The 22455-nt window shown below is 38.1% G+C and overlaps 2 protein-coding genes across 2 annotated transcripts; one reads left to right on the forward strand and one right to left on the reverse strand.

Moving 5' to 3' along the window:
* LOC107623044 (transcription elongation factor TFIIS) lies at positions 11890 to 14604 on the forward strand. Its single transcript, XM_016325175.2, has 3 exons — positions 11890 to 12048; positions 12174 to 12381; positions 13386 to 14604. Exons 2-3 carry the CDS (start codon positions 12223 to 12225, stop codon positions 14298 to 14300), a joined length of 1074 nt encoding a protein of 357 aa, XP_016180661.1. The 5' UTR covers positions 11890 to 12048; positions 12174 to 12222; the 3' UTR covers positions 14301 to 14604.
* On the reverse strand, positions 15282 to 16050 carry LOC107621672. Its single transcript, XM_016323693.2, has one exon. It carries the CDS (start codon positions 15932 to 15934, stop codon positions 15485 to 15487), a length of 450 nt encoding a protein of 149 aa, XP_016179179.1. The 5' UTR covers positions 15935 to 16050; the 3' UTR covers positions 15282 to 15484.

Consider the following 22455-nt stretch of genomic DNA (forward strand, 5'->3'; position numbering starts at 1 on the left):
TCCCTTCCCCTCCCCCCCTCTCTGGGCATTGAACGCCCTTGGTGATACCTTCTTGCCGTTCAACGCTAGTATTGCTCCCTTCTGGGAGTTCAACTTTAGCTTTGCTATAGTTGTGAATATCACCTTTAGGGAGGTTACCACTCATATCACAATGAGTATCTAGAGGATCACTATGGACCTTAGCAACTTGATTCTACATGCTACTGTATATTTATTCCAACATAAGTTCATTCTCAGCAATCTTTGCGGCTATAGTCTCCTCAGATGAGTATAAGCAGTGGTTATTGACAACAACCCTCTCAATGAGCTCATCTGCCTCTTTGAATGTCATTTTTCAAGGGTTTAGAGAGTCATTTGTAGAGTGATCCAAGAACCTCTTGGCCATCTCAGAGAGACCTTCGTAGAAGATCTATATCCTACGCCAACATGCGAACATGGCAAGGGGACATTTTCTGATCATCCGCTTGTACCTTTCTCAAGCATCGTAGAGTGATTCTCCCTCTTTCTGCCTGAAGGTCTGAATGTCTGTCATTAGCTTAGTCCATCTCTGCGAGGAGGAGAACCTGTTCAAGAATTTTCTAACATCCTTATCCCAAGTGTTCACACTTTCTCTGGGCTCATAAATCCACCATAGCTTTGCTTGATCATTTAGAGCAAATGGGAAGAGTATTCGCCTACAGACTTCAGACTCTATTCCATTGGTCTCTACAGTATCACAAAACTGCAGGAAGTTAGAGAGGAATTTGTTTGGATATTCTTGTGGAAGTCCATGAAACTGGAAATATTGCTGCATCGGCATGATCAGGCCGAAATTGACCTTAAAGTCATCTAGATCAATAGGAGGTCTACTAATATTCCTTCTATAAAAGTCAGGAGTGGGGGACGTATAAGATCCCAAAGTTCTTCTGAACTGTTCACTCCCATTTGAGTCCATAGTGAACTCATCTTGTTCTTGCATACATAGAAAAGAAGCAAAGAAAAATGAGAGTCTCTGTGTCAGAGTATAGGAAACTCCCAGTGAGATATCTAGAGAAGATAAGAAGAATGGAGGTAAGGAAGTGAGATAGAATTCGAAACAGAGGGGATAGGGAAACTTCAAAAATTAAGAAGAAATTGGTTTTAAAAATTAAAATATTTTTATTTTGTTTTTATTTTATTCATGTAATTCAAAAAAAAAAGAAAATAAAGAAAAATTAAAGACAATTAAAAGCTAGGACAACTAATTAACTAAAAAGATTTGGAATTTAAATGTTGATTTTTGAAAATAGAGAGGGAAGGAGAGATAAGAATTTCGAAAAAAAAAAGAAAGAAGAAGTAGTTAGAAAATTTTAAAAAAGATGAAAGAGAAAAAGAAAATTAAAGATACACCAAACTTTTAAAATTGAAATAAGATAAAACAAGTAACCAATTAATTAACAAGATTTGAAAACAAAAATAAAAAGAGTTGATTTTGAAAATCTTAAAAAAAAGTCAAAGAAAGATCTTGAAAATTAAAATTTGAAAGAACAAGTCAAACAAGATAAGATAAGATTTTAAAAGATTTTGAAAAAGACAAGATATGATAAGGATTTGAAAAAGATTTAAAAAGATTTGAAGTTTGAATTTTGAAATTTGAATTTTTAAATTTTTGAAATTTGTATTTTAAACTTTGAATTTTGAAAATTGAATTTGAATTAGGATGAAATAAGATTTTGAAATTTGAATTTTGAAAAAGATTTGAATTTGAAATTTGAAATTAAGATAAGATAAGATAATGATTTAAAAAAGATTTGAATTTTGAAATTTAAAAGAAAGATAAGATAGAAAAGAATCAAATTAAAAGGAAAGATTTGAAAAGATTTAAAATGATAAGATTTGAAATTTGACTTTACTAACAAGAAAACACCAAACTTTAAAATTTTTAAATCAAGATATGAAAATAAGATGAAATTTTCGAAAATTTTGAATAAAGATAGAAAAGATATTTTTTGATTTTTTGAATTAATGAAGAAAGAGAAAAATAACTAAAAGACACCAAACTTAGAATTTTTAGATCAAAGACACTAGCTTTTTTCGGAAATTTGAAGAAGGAAAAACACTAAAAGTTACTAAACATAAAAATTTTGGAATCAAACAAAGAAAAGCTCTAAGAACAATTCGAATACCAAGAAAGAAAAACAAGAACAAATTTTCAAAACTCAAGAAAACACAGACCAACTAAAGCCCAAAAGACAGAACAATACTAACCAAACTAACACTAAACTTAAAAATTTTTGAAATCAAAGCATTAATTTTCAAAAATTTGCAAAGACAAACACAAAAAGACACCAAACTTAAAAATTTTAAGATCAAAACAAGAAAAGAAACAAGAACAACTTGAATACCAAGAAGAACACTCAAGAACCAATTCGAAAATTCAAAGGAAACAAAGAACGTACAAAGGACACTAAACTTAAGAATTGACACTATACTCAAACAAAAGACACTATTTTTGAAAATTTTTTGGAAAAATAAAACAAGAAAGTTTGAAACTTTAACAAGAACAAGAATAAAAGACTCAAACAAAACATAAAGATCAATAAAGAAAAGCAAAGATTTTTGAAAATTTTTTTATTTTTTTGAAAAAGAAAATAAAAGACTCAAACAAAATAGTAAAAAGTACCTAATCTAAACAACAAGATGATCCGATAGTTTGTCAAATATGAACAATCCCCGGCAACGGCGCCAAAAACTTGGTGTACGAAACTGGCTCCGCACGTTTCGCACAGATAGACTGGCAAGTATATCGGGTCGTCTAAGTAATACCTCAGGTGAGTGAGGGTCAATCTCACAGAAATTGTTGGTTTGAGCAAGAAATGGTTACCTTGTAGAACTTAGTCAGTCGGATAGAAAATATATTTGTCACGAGAAAATGCATAAAACAGATAAATAAATAAAACGTTACTAGATAGGAGTGAAATCAATGGTATGAGAACGATTGAGGCTTCAGAGATGATTCTTCCTTCTGGATCAACTTTTCTCACCATCTACTCCAACTTTTGATTGATTCATTCCATGGCAGGCTGTATATGATTAACGTCGGGTCAGCGGTCATTAATCTCCTCTGCTTCAGATCAAACGCCGGGTCAGCGGTCATCCAATCTGAACAAGGGTGAAGGTCTAGCAGTCTATTCCCTTGGTGATCCTACTCAAAACGTCATAGACAAGGTCGGATCTTCTGGATCAGAGAATGCCACTTCTTGGATTCTAGCCTATACCACAAAGGCCCTAATTGCCCCGTACCTCGGCTGAACTGATGTCTCGAGAAATCCCCAATGAAGTCGTGGATTAGCCGTCTAAGAGATGTATAATCAAGCTTGTAGTTCATTACTATCCAGTTAAGGACTCACAAGAACCCATGTGAATAGGGATGACAGTCAAGTTACACTCCCAATTCATTAGGATGAAGAACGAAGATACATTTTAGAATAAAATCAAGCATAGATTGAAATAGAATAGTGATATTATTAATCCATAAGAATCAACAGAGCTCCTAACCTTAACCTTGGGAGGTTAGTGACTCATACTGTACAGAGAATAGTGTTCAAATGTAAAGTGAGGGAAGAAGATCAAAAGTTAAAGTGTGTCCTTAAACAAGGGTGATCTCCTCCTATATATATTAATCTACTAACTAAGGATTACAGAAAATAAGATAAACTAGACTTGTAGTGCGAAAATCCACTTTCCGGGCCCACTTGGTGAGTGTTTGGGATGAGCTTGAGTGAAGCCACGAGCTAATACTCCCTTTTGGGCGTCCAACGCCAGTTTTGGACTCCTGAATGGGCGTTGGACGCCAGCTACCCCCTTTTGGGCATTGGACGCCAGGACTGGGGCTGGTGGCTGGCATTGAACGCTAGTTTTGGACCTTCATTTCCAAAGCAAAGTATAGACTATTATATATTTCTGGAAAGCCCTGAATGTTAGCTTTTCAGAGCCGTTGAGAGCGCGCCATTTAGATTTTTGTAGCTCCAGAAATGCTCCTTTCAGTGCACGGAGGTCAGATCCTAACAGCATCTGCAGTCTTTTCTCTGTCTCTGAATCAGACTTTGTCAAAACTCCTTAATTTCAACCAGAAAATACTTGAAATCATCATAAAACACAACAACTCAAAGTAGAATCTAAAAATATAAATTTTTCACTAAAACCTATGAAAATATAATAAAACTTAAACAAAATATAATGAAAACTATATGAAAATGATGTCAAAAAGCGTATAAAATATCTATTCATCATTTAATAAGATTGTATGTTGGTTTTTGTATATCTTAGATATAGATAAAGTGATATAGCCGCAAAAACACAATTTTTTAATTTGTTTGGTGACTAAACACATGATAGAACATACAAATCACAATCTAATTAGAATATTATTTGTTACAAATTAACACCACTTAACAATTACCATCTCAACCATACCACCACCCTTAAAAGTTCTTAATCTAACAACGAATTCAATCAACAAACCGAGTGCAAGATTACTTAAATAAAACTTAAATCAAAATCTAAATAAATAAAACATTCAAAATATATAAAATAAAAAAATAGAGAACTGAAAAGAGACTGACGGGAAAAAGAGATGGAAGTAGAGGAAGATGACGACAGAGCAGAGAGATAGAGGTAGAGGAATACTAAGGCGTGGAATCAAAACTTCGGTAGAAGAAGATCAAGAGGAAAAAAAGAGAAAGATAGATATAGGAGCTGGTGACGTTAGAGACGACACAGACGTTATGCGAAGGAGAAGCAATAGTGGACTGAGGCACATGCGAAGGCAACCACAGTGCGAAGTAAAGACACAACGATGTGACAAAGACAGATGTGATGATAAAGAAAAAAAAAAGACGAAATCGGAGTGAAGAGAGGCAAAAAAAGAGGCAACAAAAAGGCAATAGTGATAGTGAAAGCACATGAAGAATAAAGAAAAAAATGATGATAATAGAGGCGATAAAAACTGTGAAGAGAGAAAGAAAGGAAGGAGGAACAACGATCATACTGTGGGTGGTAGGAAAGGAACTGAAGAGGAGACGATGATAACAAGAAAAAGGAGAAGGAGAGGCGACGACAATGGTTTGCTTGGGAGGGTTATGCTACAATGAGGATGCCTTTTTTCACCTCATGTGCAGAAGGAACGTGGTGCTTTAATGAGGCAACGCATGTAAGCATTGTCTCTGTTGACCAAGGCAGCTCTTGTGGTTCTTATAGAGGTTCCAGATGTTGTCGAGTGTTTGGTGGTTAATGATGTTGAGTTAGTCGGAGCATACTGGTGATGATTAAGTTGATGGGCATTTTTGGTGTATGAATTTTGCCAAAGGGATGGGTTGGGTTGATAGTGAATATTGTCGGTCAATGAAACAACATAAAGAAAGAATAGGTTTGGATTTAGTGATTTACTGAAAATGTTTTTTGGTCCATGAATAATAATAATAATAATAATAATAATAATAATAATAATAATAATAATAAGAAGAAGAAGAAGTTTGCTATCATTTTAACATATAAAATCTAATATTCATCGTCTCATTACACATTTCAAGCGACTACTAAAGAGGAAAACTAGTATTTATTTATCTCTATTTTTTCAAAAATTCATTTCTTGTAAAATGATGTGTACCACTATGGAAACATTTTTAAACCCTTTAATATTATTAAAATCGTAGGTTCACTTTTAATTTCAGAGTTAAATTCATTTCCTAAAAAATATTATAAATACATAAGCTTTAAATATTAAAATATTTTAAATGATCTTATTATAAACCAAAACTTAAAAACGTCAACATTAGCAAAAACAAAAATTAATTCCTCTATGGCTCTATCTTTCTTATTAATTTACACAAGCAAATATTTAAAACAAGCTTATCAAATCAAGTTGGATTATTTTTGAATCAGTTACGTAATTTATTCAGTCAAACCTAATTAAAACTGATTTAATCCTATAAAAATTGATCAAAAAAGTCGTCATGTTGTGATTAGATAACCTATTTTTAATAAGCTTAGATTTTTAAGATGAAATTATATTTAATAAAATTTAAAAATAATGACCATGTACGTGTATAAATAGAGGAGTAAATTTTGTGACAAGAACACACAACAACAAATATTTTTTTCTCCCTCTTTTTATACACAGTAATAACAAAATAATTTTCTCTTTTTATGTTGTAACATGAGACTTTGATCAAATTTTAGGAAGACTCAGGTAATAAATTTTCATTATGTTGAAACTCTCTCATCTTGAATTTAATGCTCTTGATATATCTGGAAACAACTATTTATCATGGATATTAGATGCTGAAATTTATCTTGATTCAATGGATTTTGGAGATACCATTAATGCTGAAAATAATGTATCCCAGAAGGATAAAGCCAAAGCCATGATCTTCCTTTATCGCCATCTTGACGAATGATTGAAAAATGAATATCTCACATTAAAAGATCCTGCAGATCTGTGGAAAGACTTTGAAAAAAGGTATAATCATCAAAAGACGGTGATACTTCCTCAAACCCGATATGAATGGACGCACTTGCGTCTACAGGATTTTAAATCCATAAATGAATATATTTCAGCAATGTTTCGAATCACCTCACGAATGAAATTATGTCGAAAAAAGTTAACTGACAATGACTGCTAGAGAAAACTTTCTCGATCTTCCATGCCTCGAATATGTTTCTGCAGCAGCAGTATCGAGAAAAATGATTTAAAAAATATTTTGAGTTAATTTCTTGCCTTCTTGTTGCTGAATGTAACAATAAGTTGCTTTTAAAAAATCATGAAGCGCGTCCAGCTGGCGCCGCCCCATTTCCTGAAGCAAATGCGGCAAATCATTACCCCAGAAGAGGTAAATGGCAATGTTTTAGTAACAAGACAATTATGAAACGAAGAAGAATTATGTTCACAAGAAATGATCTCAACAGAAGTAGGATAAAGAAAGAAATATTGGGCAAAATAAATCAACAGAGGATAAATATTTCCGTTGTGGTGGAAAGGCCCATTGGTCACGTACCTGTCGTACCCCAAGGCACCTAGTCAATCTTTATCAAGCATTTTTTAAAAAGGACGACAAAGGAAAGAAGTCGAATTTTGTTTCAAAAGATGCTGAAAATTTCACCACTCATTATGATGTATCTGATTTTTTTTTTTTTTTTGGTAAAAAATTTATTGTTAAGTTTTATTTTCTATGCATCTAAATTTCAAATATGATGTATATAAATAATGAAATATTAATGTTTAAGAATTTTGAAATCACTAAATGTCTCAAGTTTTAAAAATAATGATAATAATAACAGTGATAACAATAAAATCTTAGTATATGATATTATGTACATTGTTTCTTAAAAAAATAATTCCAATCAAAAATTCAATTTGACTGTGCAAGTACTACTAATCATTTTATTATTATTATTTGTCTTTGAAGAAAATGGCAAGGATATATAATGAAGATGTATACCTTACGAATAGTGCAAGTTCGCACACCATTCTCAAAAGTAATATATACTTTATCCATCTTGTGCCAAAAGAAGAATATGTTAATACTATTATTGGTTCAGGCAAGGTGATAGAAAGCTCCGGAAAAACTATAATTTTGTTTCCTGGAGTAACAAAATTCATAATAAATATGCACTATTGTCTACTAAGTCTCTAAGAAACTTATTAAGTTTCAAAGATATTCATCGAAATGGATATCATATTGAAACAATAAATGAGGGAAATCATGAGTACTTATGTATCACAACTCATGATTTAAATAAAAAGGTTATATTAGAAAAGTTACCCTCACTCTCATTTGGGTTATATTATACCAAGATTAGTGCAATTGAATCACATGCCATTGTAAACCAGAAGTTTACTAGTCCAAATAAATTCATAACTTGGCATGATTGATTAGGTCATCCGAGAACAACCATGATGCCGAGAATTATTGAAAACTCCCATGGACATTTACTAAAGAACTAGAAGATTCTTAAATCTAATGAATTTTGTTGTGCTGCATGTTTTCTTGGAAAGTTAATTTTAAGGTCATCACCATTAAAGATTGGATTTGAGTCCCCTGAATTCCTAGAAAGGATTCAAGGCGATATATGTGGACCTATTCATCCAATATATGTTTTCTTCCCAAGCCTTTGATGCTTATTGTATGGCTAACGGAATAAGCGTTGAACATCTAGTAACTCATGTTCACACACAAAATGGGTTAGCAAAATCACTTATTAAACGCCTCCAGTTAATTGCTAGACCCTTACTTATGAAAACAAATCTTCGAACATCGGTTTGGGGACATGCTACTTTACATGCCACAGCACTTATTCGTTTGAGGCCAACAAGTTACCATCAGTTCTCTCCTATGCAATTAGCTTTTGGCCAGTAGCCAAATATTTTTCATTTAAGAATATTTGGTGTGCGATATATGTTCCAATTGCACCACCTTTTCGCACCAAAATGGGACCCCAAAGAAAATTTGGAATAAATGTTGGATATTATTCTCTCTCTATAGTGAGGTATCTTAAGATACAAACTGGAGATGTATTTAAAGCCCGAATTGTAGATTGCTATTTTGATGAATCAAAATTTTCAACATTAGGGGGAGAGAATAAGATTCCTGAAAAAGAACTTAATTGGAATGCATCATCCTTGATGCATTTAGATCCTCGATTAGGCAATGTGAACTAGAAGTTCAAAAGATTATACATTTGCAAAGAATAGCAAATGAATTGTCCGATACATTTTCTGATACGAAAAGGATAACTAAATCCTATATACCGGCTAAAAATACTCCAACTCAAATTGATGTCTCAGTCGGACAAATTGCCACTGAAGCAAATTTACGTCTGAAACATAGTAGGTCTATCGGTTCCAAAGACAAAAAATTCTCGAAAAAAAAGAGGTAAATACTATTCCTGTTGAAAAAGACATAGTAAAGATACCTGTAATTGTCCAAAATTCTGATATAGTTTTAACGCCAGAAGATGGTCAGGTACCTGAAAATTGTGAAAATGACGAGATCTCGATAAATTATGTCTTTACAGGAAAGAAATGGGACCGAAATAAAACAATTGTCAATAAATATTTGTATATAATGTGGCATTAAATATCACACATGAAAGTAAGGATCTTAAGCCAAGAACAGTGGAAGAATGTCGACAAAGAAATGATTGGCCAAAATGAGAAGAAGCAATAAAGGCTGAGTTAGACTCACTTACAAAATTTGAAGTCTTTGGACCTATAGTCCGTACACCAGAAAATGTAAAATCTGTTGGATATAGATGGGTATTTGTGATAAAACGAAATGAGAAAAATGAAGTTATATGCTACAAAACTCGACTTGTGGCACAAGGTTTTTCACAAAGGCCTGGTATAGATTATGAAGAAACATATTTTCCTGTAATGGATGCAATAACATTGCGTTACTTGGTCGGTTTATCCGCATATCCTAAACTACATATGCATTTAATGGATGTGGTAACAGCCTATTTATACAGATCATTAGATCGTGATATCTATATGAAAGTCCCTGAAGGACTAAAGATGTCTAAACCATCCAATGAATATCCGCAGAGATTATATTTAGTTAAATTGCAAAGATCCTTATATGGTCTAAATCAATCTGGACGAATGTGGTATAGTCTTCTTACTGAATATCTGGCCAAAAACGAATTCAAGAATGATGATATCTATCCATGTGTTTTCATAAAAAAATCTGCATTTGGATTTATTATAATTGCTATGTACGTTGATGATTTAAATATCATTGGAACTCTTGAAGAGATTCCAACAATTATGAAAACTCTAAAAGAAGCGTTTGAGATGAAAGATCTTAGAAAGACTAAATTTTGTCTCGGCTTACAGATCGAGCATACAAAAAATGAAATCTTTATTCATCAAACAACATACACAGAAAGATCTTAAAGAGATTTTATATGGATAAGTCGCATCCATTAAGTACCCCAATGATCGTAAGATCTTTAGATGTGGAAAATGATCAATTCCGTCCTAAGGAAGAAAATAAAAATATCTTTCAATATTTTCATAGAACGGTTGATATGGAATTGTTTTATTCCAAGGGATCCAAGTCACAACTAGTTAGCTATGTAGATATAAAATACTTGTCTGATCCACATAAAGAGAGATCTTAAACAAAATACCTGTTTATATAGAGAAATTAGTGTACAAATATCTTTCTATTCTTTAAATTTATCGTTGAAAGATTTTTTCAATCAAATTGGTCTTTCAAAAATTACGAATTAATTATATTTGTCATTCAGGCACTCCATTAACAATTTTCTTCAAAGATTGATGTTATAAAACGTTAATTGATAACATATTTAATACTTGATACGTCTAATTGAATATTAACCAAATATATTTATAAAAATTTATTAATTTAGTCATTTTTTTTCAATTACAAAAATCTTATTCCCAATATCACCTAATGACTAAACTAATAGATTTTCGTAAATATATTTAGTCAACATCCAATTGAACATGTTATGTGTCATGTATGCTATCAGTTAATATTTTATATCATTAATCGTTGACGAAAATTGTGAGTGGAGTATCTGAAGGACATATATGATTAATTCGTAATCTTTTAAAGACCAATTTGATTGGAAAAATTATTTAGGAACGAATTTGAAGAATATTTTATTTTTTAGAGATTAATTTGACTATTAACCTTAAGGTATTGTGTGTTAAAGTATTGTCATTTAAAGTATTTATTTATGTATTAAAATATTTTGTATTTATATTAGCCTTTTTTTTATATTAGTCTTTGATTTTCATCTAATAAAATCTAATAATCTATATAAATGTGGCACATTCAATAAATACATAATTGTTGTACTTATTTTAAACATACACATTATATTAATATCTATTATAATATTTTTAAATTTTAAAAGATATTTTATCAAATACACTTGTTGTTTGTGTTTTTTAAAAGTTATTTTTAACTTGATTTAATAAACATAAATGCTATCACTTTATGACTATATTAAAAGTAGCTTATAAATAAATTATTTTATATTTGGATTTTTAGTTCTAAAAGTGCTTATCTTGTAAAAATGTGGTAAAAAATAGTAGTATTAAGATTTAAGAGAGAAGTCATTTTTTAAACTATTTTATAAACTCCTAAATAGCTTCTTAGAAAGCCACAATTTAATTTTAAAAATTACACCAGACATTAATACTACTACTTTTCATAAGTCAAAAATTAAAAAAAATTACTTTTAAAACTTCTCAAACAGACCCTTATTATTATTTGTACTTATTAAAATCTATTTTTAATTTAGAGTAATTACCCAAATCAATCCCCAAGGATTTTAAAAGCGGACAATTTAGTCCTCAAGAAAAATTAATACACAGATCAATCCCAAGGTTTTACTTTGGCGGACAAATCAGTTCCCAATTCATTTTTCTTGGGGACTAAAATGTCCGTTTTTAAAATCTTTGGGGACTGATTTGTCCGCCAAAATAAAATCTTGGGAATTGATCTGTCTATTAATTTTTTTGGGGGACTAAAGTGTCCGCTTTTAAAATCCTTAAGAACTGATTTGGGTAATTACTCTTTAATTTAATTTATCAATTATAGATACTGCCATTTTTAAAAATTATCTTTTAAAAATTAAATTTTACAAACTACTTTTAAAAAATAAAATCTTTTCCAAACCAAATTTTATAATATCATCTAATCCGATCAAATTTAAGTCAATCCATACCGAAAATACTTTTTGAAACAACTGATTTTATCTTAAAATAAATATAAAACGAATCTAATTTGCTTTGTAAATTTTATTTATTTATCTTTTGAGAAGTAAGGGTATAAACTTCATCACAAAAAAACCGGATCCAGAATGTTCCACTGATATACGCTTCAGACTGATCCTGAACCGTTGGATTTGGATGAGTGAATGATCACAGCAGCTAGTTTGTATCATTATATATGTGACCCTTGGCCGAGTGTTTCGTTCTTTTCCTCCTTTCAACTGCCAAAATATTATAACAGCAGCAGCAGCCGCTCCACCAACACAACCGTTCTTCTTCTCGTGAGTAGTTCTTCTTTTTCTCAGCTAATGTCTCTCACTCTTAATGTTTCTCTAGGTTTCCAACAATCTTTTTCATAAATATTAATTTTGTTAATTCCTCTACGGGGGCTGTTTTGATCCGATAGGTTTACGGGGGTTGAGGGAGGAACCCTAATTTGGATTGAATTAGGTGTTATGGAGAAGGAGCTAATCGAGCTCTACGATGCAGCCAAGAAGGCCGCCGATGCCGCCAGCCGCGAAGACGCCGGCCCTCACGAAGAGTCCCGATGTATCGATGCCCTCAATCAGCTCAAGAAATTCCCCGTCAATTACAAGATTCTCGTCAGCACCCAGGTACCCAAAGTTTTGTCTTTCTATGCATTTTGTTGTCATGCCACATCATTGTTTTCATTATTTCGATGGATTGAGGCTGATCCATTTTTCCCCCCTCGTGATTTTGGAACTGAATTCGAATTGTTAAGTTTTAAGGGGTAGAGGGTGAATGGTAGACTAAGTTGTTTGATATCTGTTTTGCTATAGCGTAAATTGTGGTTTCAGGAGGGTACTGCGATTGAAAAACAAGATTTTTGAGTGACTTGGTTCTCGAGTATTCCCTTTCACTTTTTGTTTATTGTGCTATCTGATTCACCCAGTGATTAGGTTAACTCAGGATCCATTAATTTCCTCTCTAAGCCTACGTAGCTTTCTGATTTGCACTGTATCTTTGGCTAGTAAGTAGGTACATTATTCTTATGCCAATTGTTCAACAAAAGCGCCTTGCTGATGTTAGCGGGGTGTTTTTTTTTTTTAAAGATCAAATAAGTGTGGGTATTGGTCTATTTGGAGGTGACAACGACATTTTTTTGATAGTATGGCCTTTTAAGGGGTGTAGGTCTGGCAGTATGAGGAACACTCCTGTTTTGTCTCACTGTTTCTAGAATACAGGTGATCCAAAATGCAGTAGAAAGGACCAGAAAGTGAGGAAAACATAACAAAAGATATTGTTATTTTAGAGTTTAGTTCAGAGTGTGAAGCTGAAGCTTACATTGCAGGCTTATCTGTTTCCAAGTTGTGGTCTAAACTTGACATGTGATGCCATAATGATGACTTCAGGGTTCAGTTTGGTATCTCATTCAATTGAGAGAGAATAAAATTAATGATGGGCTCTTGAACATGTTTTTCATATAAAGCTCATTTCTTGAGTGACGAGTGACTACCCTTGTGTCTCTACCCCTTTTATCCTTATTCTCTTTTGGCTTTTTAAGTGCAACCTCAAATTTGAATTGCTTCCTTGGCTTTTGCTGTATAACTTAAAGTTGAGGTTTGACTTCATTTTTTTTTGGTGCACCAATTTTCAGGTTGGCAAACATCTTAAACATATAACAAAGCATCCAAGGCAGAAAATTCGGGCATTTGCTCATGACCTAATTGAGATATGGAAAGACATAATATTAACCGAAACAGGCAGAATAAAGAATGGGGGCTCTGATAACAAAGACTCGGCAAATGGTGATAGATCTAAATCTGGAAAAATGCAGAAGAGTCCTTCTGTGAAGGTTGAGAAGGTTGAAAATGGTACATCAAGGTCAATCTCAGCAAAGGTACACCATGTGGATGGCAAAATTGAAAAAAATAATGGTGCTGCGAATGTCAAGGTGGAAAAGATAGTCAAGGAAGAGATGCAAGTTTCTGGAACAAAGAAAATGTCAACAAGCTCACCTGTTACCCCAAAGCTGAAGACTATGATTAAATCTAATGATGCGATGAGAGACAAAATACGGGATCTTCTCCATGAGGCTTTATCCAAGGTTTCAGGAGAGGCTGAGGAGGATATGGTGGACGAAGTAAATGCCTGTGATCCTATTCGTGTTGCTGTGAAAGTTGAGTCTGTGCTCTTTGAAAAGTGGGGCCCTTCAAATGGTGCGCAAAAGGTCAAGTATAGGTCCCTGATGTTTAACTTGAAGGATCAAAACAACCCAGATTTTCGGAGAAAAGTTCTACTCGGCTATATTGAACCAGAACGGTTAATCAATATGAGCACGGCTGACATGGCTAGTGAGCAGAGGAAGAAAGAGAACGAGAAGATCTATGAGAAGGCATTGTTTGAATGTGAACGTGGAGGTCCACCAAAAGCTACGACAGATCAATTCAAGTGTGGGAGATGTGGTCAAAGGAAATGCACCTATTACCAAATGCAGACTCGTAGTGCTGATGAACCTATGACAACTTATGTCACTTGTACTGTCTGCAGCAACCGTTGGAAGTTCTGTTAATGTGTAGTGCTGACCAATGAGTATCTCCAGGGTGAGGTTCTCATTTGTTCCTAATGCCCTAATGGTGATGGCATGAACCTGCTGAGTGTCACTATGGTTCCGCACCGCAGCCATGCCATGATTTTCTTTTCAGAAGTGTTACGAGTAGATTTTTCACCCCTTCTTTTAGGCAGAAATGTACTTTTTATTCTTTTCACGTTTCAATTTATTTGTAATTTGTTGTAAGTTTAAAGATGATAAGTTGCTATCTTGTGATATTGAACCAATGACTTTCCCAGGTGAGAAATTTTGCTTTCTTCATAAAGCAATTTTGTTTTATTTTTATCTTTCACTTTAATCTCTATAGGGAATTAGATTCTTTTTTTTATATAGAAACAAAGGTCCATTGATTTATTTTTCTTATTTTTTTTCCTTTACGGTATCTTTTACCTGACATATCAAAAACTAATTTCCGACATATCAAGTACTAATTTGCCAATGAGGTATAGCTCAAATAGCATAGTCTCCTCATACTCAATTAAGAGGTCGCGGGTTCGAGTATCCTATTTTTGGTAAAAAAAAAAAGTACTAATTTGCCATAGATAAACGAGTTAACTATTCGATCAATTTAAGTTAATTTTTTTTGTTTTCTTTCTATTAATAAAATAAAAGTAAAATATTATTTTTGTTTCCAAAATAAAACGTTAAAACGTTAAAAATCAACTTAGGAGTTAATCCAAAAATTGGGATTAAATTCTGAAAACTATAATATGCATTTTAGCAGGCTGATGCGTGTTCAAATTTACTGGAATGATTAACACGTGCGAGTGAGAGACAAGGTTAACACACATAGTTGAATCAAAGTTGCAACATATCAAATTTAAAATAATCTATGCATGTTTGACACCTTTTCAGACTTAAAAGGAGTATAGGGAAAATTGTAATAGATTATAGATGCATGGAAAGGAGAATGTTTTGGCAAATTGCCGAGGAATAAACGTGTAACACATGGAGTCCCTTAGAAGGTGGAACGTTATTGAATTTAATGGAGCAATAATATAGCTGTCAACAGAAATGCAAACTAAAAAATCTATGATATCAATAACAATTTATAGCGCAATAGTCTTAACTTAGGAAATTCGGGGATATAAGTACGTAATATAATTGTACTTCAACTAGAATACAGTCAGATCAAATCGAAATTACTACGGTTGAGAAACAACATCAGTAGTATTTGCTTCCTTAAGAGCTTGGAAAACTCTAGAGCTTCTATCAAATATCTGAGCCCTACGGTTGTAATCCATAGGGTCTTTCCCGACATCTTCACCCATTATTGCTTCCTTTTCCAAGCACTCCAACAACTCAACCACACCCTTCCTTTCCCCACACTTGTACCTGAACCGTGCCATTCCCTTATGTTCTTTATCTTCAAGATCTCTCTCCAACTCACTCTTCAAATTCCAACTTGCACAGCCAACCACCACAAACCCATTCTCATTACCCTTTCCATGATGCACCAAAGATGACCAACCATGACTTCTTTGCATCAACCACAAGTTTCCCACCTTCACCTGCTGACGAGGGCTGTTTGCGTTGCTCGAAGGAAGAAACACGTGGTTTTGTATATTAGCAACACAAGAAGAATACCCCTTCATGGTTTATGGCTATACAATTGTAAAGAGTTTCAAGCTTTGAAGTTTGAAGGCTTTGGGTTATGTTCCCTAGTTGCTTGCGTTTTTGTACTTGAGCGTTGGAATCTTCAAAGTTGCAGTGTGTGGGATATATATGGGAGGAGGCTGAGAACCAAACGACACGTACGATAGACACGTCATCTTTCTGGGATGTGACAGAAGATTCGAGATTATTGGTTGATATACATTATAATACTCGCCCAACATGGCTATTGACCAACACGAGAGGTGGGAAAGGGGATGAGCACCCACACGTGTTTGGAAATTAGAATCACAAAGGTACGCTTTTCAAAGTTTTGTCTTCATCTGCTCAACTTTGAACGGACAATTACCAAAGGAAGTAAAATTTTGGACCATGACTACATACCACAAAGCACAAACAACTTGTATACGAAATCGAGTAGGACAAATTTGTGAGGACCTTTGGGTTATTTCTTTAATATATTTTAAAAGAGGTATCAGTCTAAATTTTATCTTATCTTTGTTTTGTCAATAACACGTGCCAATGGAGCTGTTATTGTGGGTTCTGCTCCCTGTGCAAACAAAATAGTGTGCAGAGTTGATGAAAAAACATAGTTGTGTTACGGCCTGGCCTAAACATCGGTCCACCCAACCCAACTCATAGTCCATTCGATTCGAACGGTCGGGTGTGAGGCGTTCAGCTATCGATCCGGACACGCGTCCTTGACAGCTCTCCACTACAGCTGTATTAGGAAGCTTCGAGGAAGATGGGTCTGTCTTTGTGGGATCCACCTCTGACATGGTATATATGGGGAGGGTCCTACTCCTCCCCCAAAGTACCTCACATACCACTCCTCATTTTTTGCCTGCACACCTGATTGACTAGAACGTTGGAGTGTCTTTGTAGGTGACACCCCCTCTCCACACGAAGAACTCGGGACGTCGGCTACTCCTTCTCCAACCCAACAGCCCGGAACCAAGCGATACCCTATCTCACCAACCGAAGTATCTCCCCGATCCGTCCGGTACACGAGCTACCGAACATTGGCGCCGTCTGTGGGGACGCCCGAATGGACGTTGTACTGGGTCCTGGAGAACCAGGCCGCGGGGCCGAGCACAGAAGGGAGGCCTCTGTGGCTTCTTCTCAGGAGCGGACGAGGTCCCATCCACGACGAACCGAGCCATCTTCACGATCACAAGAAAGGCGCCCCTTTGGGGGAATAGGCAGCAACAGTTCCAGAATAATGCAGGAACTGCGTCATAGGATGCAAAACCTGGAGCGCCAGCTATCAGACCAGGAACATCGTCAACAAACTCCCGAATCAAGCTACTCCCGTTCCCCTCCGAGAAGTCGTTCTCGGCGAACGCCTAGCCCACGATCTGAATCCGAGAGCGCCCGGGAGGAAGGACGCCCAAGAAGACGCCGCGACCCCATCATATACACCCGGCACGAAGGGTTACGCGCCACCAGGCGAAACCAGGAAGACGGCGAGAGAAGACCAAGGAGAACGCAGCGACCTGTGATAATGGGCGCAACCTCGTTTCATCGTTCCATCCTCGAGGTCCGGCAACCAAAGCACTTTGACAAGCCGGCGGACATGAGGTACGATGAAACCCAAGACTTGCAGGAGCACCTTACGGCCTTCGAGGCCAGAATGAACTTGGAGGGAGTGGGAGATGAGGTAAGGTGCCGCGCTTTTTCGGTCACTCTGGCGGGACCTTCAATACGGTGGTTTAACAGCCTCCCGCAGGGCTCGGTGGCCAAGTTTTCAGATATTAGCCGCGCTTTTCTAGCCCAATTTACTACCAGAATCGCAAAGGCAAAGCACCCGATCAATTTGTTTGGGGTAACTCAGAGATCCGGTGAGCCGACCAGGAAATATCTAGATCGGTTCAACGACGAGTGCTTAGAGATCGACGGGCTAACTGATTCGGTAGCTAGCCTATGTTTGACGAATGGACTCCTAAACGAGGGCTTCAGGAAGCATCTCACCACGAAACCGGTGTGGACGATGCAGGAGATCCAAAGCGTAGCCAGGGAATACATCAACGATAAAGAAGTTAGTCAAGTCGTGACTGCCAATAAGCGGCAGCCCTCCTACAATCAACCTCGGCAGCATAGGGGTGGAGAAAGGCTGAAGGAGCACGCCAGAGACGGCGGTCCAGGAAAGACATCGAGGCCGTTTCCTCGGGTCGGGAAGTTCACCAATTACACCCCCTCACCGCCCCATCATGGAAGTTTATCAGCAGATAGCCGAGAAGGGAATTTTGTCGAGGCCCCGGCCTCTAAAGTACCGAACCGGGGGGAACAAGAGCCTATATTGTGATTATCACAAGGGTTACGGACATAAGACGCAGGATTGCTTCGACTTGAAGGACGCGTTAGAACAAGCGATTCGGGACGGGAAAATGGCCGAATTCTCCCACCTCATCAGGGAACCAAGGAGACGTGATCGCGACTGCGAAGGAGAGGACAAGACCCGCACGATGAAGCGACGTCACGAGACGGAGGACAACAAACACGGCCTTACCATAGTGAACGTGGTAACGGCAAGAGATGCCGCCCCTAGGTCGAAGTCGGCACACAAGAAAGACAACAAAGTCCTGGCGGTTTCTTCATCAACGCGAAGCTCCAAGAGGTTTTCACCCATCTCGTTCGGTCCGGAAGACCAGTGGTTCGACGAGGTCGCGGAAAGCCCCCCATGGTCATCACGGCCAGAGTGGGAACCGGCCTCATCAAGCGGATCCTCGTAGACACCCGGGCCGACTCAAATACATGTTCCGCAATGTGTTCGATGTCTTGGGTCTACGGGATGCCGACTTAAAGACCCACCAGCACGGTGTTGTAGGCTTAGGCGACCACTTCATCAAACCAGATGGGATAATCTCCCTGTCGATATCCGTAGGACTTGGACAGGGGCAAAGATCGGTAATGGCTGAGTTCGTGGTTCTGCGAGACTCTACGACCTACAATATCATCCTAGGGAGAAAGACCATCAACGATCTCGGGGCAGTAATCAGTACAAAGATGCTGGTAATGAAGTTCATCGCTGATGACGGATCCGTGGGATCCATAAAAGGGGACTTGGAAACGGCAGTCGCTTGCGATAATGCCAGTCTCTCATTAAGGAAGAAGTCCATGGAAGCATCAGGAGTATTCCTTGCCGACCTAGACGCTAGAGTCGAAGACAAACCCAGACCCGAGCCGGAAAGGAACTTAGAGAAATTCAGAGTCGGAGACACAGAGGAGAAGTTCACCTTCGTGAACAGAAACCTCCCACACGACCTAAAGGAACCCCTAATGGAAATGATCAGGGCTAACGGCGACCTGTTTGCTTGGACGCCAGCCGACATGCCGGGGATAGACCCCTAACTCATGTCACACCACTTGACCGTCAAGACAGAGGCCAAACCGGTAGCTCAGAGGAGAAGGAAGATGTCACAAGAAAGAGTAGAAGAGGTGGCCAGGCAGACGACCAGCCTCCTCGAAGCGGGATTTATACGGGAGCTCGACTACTCGACTTGGTTGTCGAATGTAGTTCTAGTGAGAAAGCACAATGAAAAATGGAGGATGTGTGTGGATTACTCTGATCTCAACAAAGCATGCCCCAAGGACTGCTACCCCCTACCCAACATTGATGCGCTCATCGACGCGGCAGTGGGATATCGGTATCTGAGCTTTATGGATGCTTATTCTGGCTACAATCAGATACCGATGCACCGGCCAGACGAGGAGAAGACAGTGTTCATAACGCCCGGGGGAACCTATTACTACAGGGTAATGCCGTTCGGACTGAAGAACGCAGGGGCCACCTACCAAAGGTTGATAAATAAGATATTCAGTGACCTCATAGGAAAAACGGTGGAAGTATACATCGATGACGTCTTAGTAAAAACCACCCGACCAAACGACCTCGTAGGAGATCTGGAAAACGTATTCGCCTCTCTTCGACAACACGGCATGAGGCTCAACCCACTTAAATGTGCCTTCGCCATGGAAGCAGGAAAGTTCTTAGGGTTCATGATAACCCAAAGAGGGGTAGAGGCCAATCCAGAAAAATGTGAAGCGATACTCCAGATGAAGAGCCCGGGATGCATTAAAGACGTCTAAAGGCTGATCGGGATGCTCACAGCGCTATCGCGGTTCCTTGGAGCCTCGGCTGCTAGGGCGCTACCCTTTTTCAACCTTATGAAAAAGGGGATAGCATTTGAATGGACCCCGGCGTGTGAGGAAGCATTCAAGCATTTCAAAGAGATCCTCGCAACACCACCCGTTTTCGGGAAGCCCAAGGTCGGAGAGCCGCTCTACCTGTATCTAGCCATAACGGATGAAGTGATGGCAGCGGTTTTGGTATGGGAGGAAGGGAAGGTTCAGCAACCAATCTACTTCGTGAGTAAAGCACTGCAAGGAGCAGAGTTGAGATACAACAAATTAGAGAAGTTGGTACTTGCACTCCTAACCTCTTCCCGTAGATTACAACAGTACTTCCAAGGTCATCAGGTAGTCGTGAGGACGGATCAGGGAATCGGCCAGATATTCTAGAAACCCGACCTGGCGAGAAGAATGATGACATGGGCCATCGAGTTGTCCAAATACGACTTGCAATATTAGCCCAGGCACGCGATTAAGGCGTAGGCCATGGCCGATTTTTTGGTAGAAGTAACAGGGGACTCAGCCGAGGCAACGAGCATACAGTGGAGGCTCCATGTAGACGGGGCCTCCAACCAGACGTTCGGAGGTGCCGGGATCATCCTGGAGAGTTCTACTAGGGTCATATATGAACAGTAGATCAAGTTCGAGTTTCCGGTATCAAATAATCAAGCAGAATATGAGGCCCTTCTGGGCGGTTTAACCTTAGCAAGGGAAGTCGGCGCCACTAGGCTAGAAGTATGTAGTGACTCGCAGGTCCTCACTTCTCAAGTCAACGGGACCTACCAGACCAGAGACTCCTTGTTATAGAAATATCTGGAGAAGGTTAAAGAGCTGAGCAAACAATTTGAGGAGGTCACAATCCAACATGATCCGAGAGAAAGGAACACACGGGCAGACCTCCTGTCCAAGCTAGCAAGCACAAAACCTGGGGCCGGCAACCGGTCTCTCATTCAGGGTTTGATAAAGGAACTAGCAGTTACTCTCCACTTGACCAAATTAAATCCCTCCTGGATGGACCCGATCACTGACTTTTTGGAAAGCGGCAAGCTCCCCGACGACGAAAAGGCGGCCAAAGCGTTGAGGAGGGAGGCGGCCAAATACGCGACCATACAAGGGCAGTTGTTTAGAAAGGGACTCAGCCAACCTTTGTTGAAGTGCTTACACCCCGACCAAACGGACTATGTGCTTAGAATGGTCCATGAGGGGTGCTGTGGTCATCACATCGGGGGCAAAGCCCTAGCAAGAAAGCTCATCAGAGCTGGTTATTACTGGCCATCAATGATGGAGGATTCCAAAGAATTCGTAAAGAGATGCGTCAAGTGCCAGGAGAACGCCAATTTCCATAAGGTGTCGGCTTCCAAGCTAAGCCTGTTGACGTCCTCCCGACCTTTCTCAAAGTGGGGAGTCGACCTCTTGGGACCTCTCTCGGTTGGTCCGGGACAAGTCAAGTATCTCATTGTTGCTATCGATTACTACACCAAGTGGATAGAGGCCGAGCCACTGGCCAGTATATCCTCATCCAATTGTCGAAAGTTTATGTGGAGATACGTGATAACCCGATTCGGCATCCTAGAAGTTGTTATCTCTGATAATGAGACGCAGTTCACCGACAAAAAGTTTGTAGAGTTCCTCGCCGATTTGGGCATAAAGCAAAAGTTCTCGTCCGTAGAGCACCCCCAGACGAACGGTCAAGTGGAAGCTACAGACAAGGTCATCTTGCTAGGCCTCAAGAAGCGGCTTGATAATAAAAAAGGGCGCATGGGCTGACGAACTCGCCGCAGTCCTCTGGTCTTACCGAACGACCGAGCAATCGTCCACTGGAGAAATCCCTTTCCGCTTGACATACGGGGTGGATGCTATGATACCCGTGGAGGTCGGCGAGCCGAGCCCACGATTACTTCTACAGGGAGTGGATGAAGTCGTAGAGAAGGACCTAGTAGACGAGGCTAGAGAGATGGTCCATTTGTCAAAGGTAGCACTAAAGTATAGAATGGCCCTACGCTACAATGCCAAAGTACTTAGGAGAGAATTTGAGCAAAACGACCTAGTCATGCGGCGCAACGACATCGGGCCGCCGACTCAAGGGGAAGGCAAGCTGGCGGCAAACTGGGAAGGCCCCTACAGGGTCAAAGAAGTGATTGGCAAGGGAGCCTATAAATTGGAGAGGCTCGATGGCAAGGAAGTGCCGAGAACCTGGAATGCAGGTAACTTAAGAAGATTTTATTCTTAGCTCAAACATGCCGAGCAGGCGATTTGACGAGGTTCGCAAGACCCGGGTTCCCCTTTGCCATCAAATAATTTACTTTTGTTAAGAACTTATCATTGCAATAGACTTGTTCAACTGTCGATTAATGTTCACTTGTTAAATTTA

This window comes from Arachis ipaensis, chromosome B10 (assembly GCF_000816755.2).
Source record: "Arachis ipaensis cultivar K30076 chromosome B10, Araip1.1, whole genome shotgun sequence".
Lineage (NCBI taxonomy): Eukaryota > Viridiplantae > Streptophyta > Magnoliopsida > Fabales > Fabaceae > Arachis > Arachis ipaensis.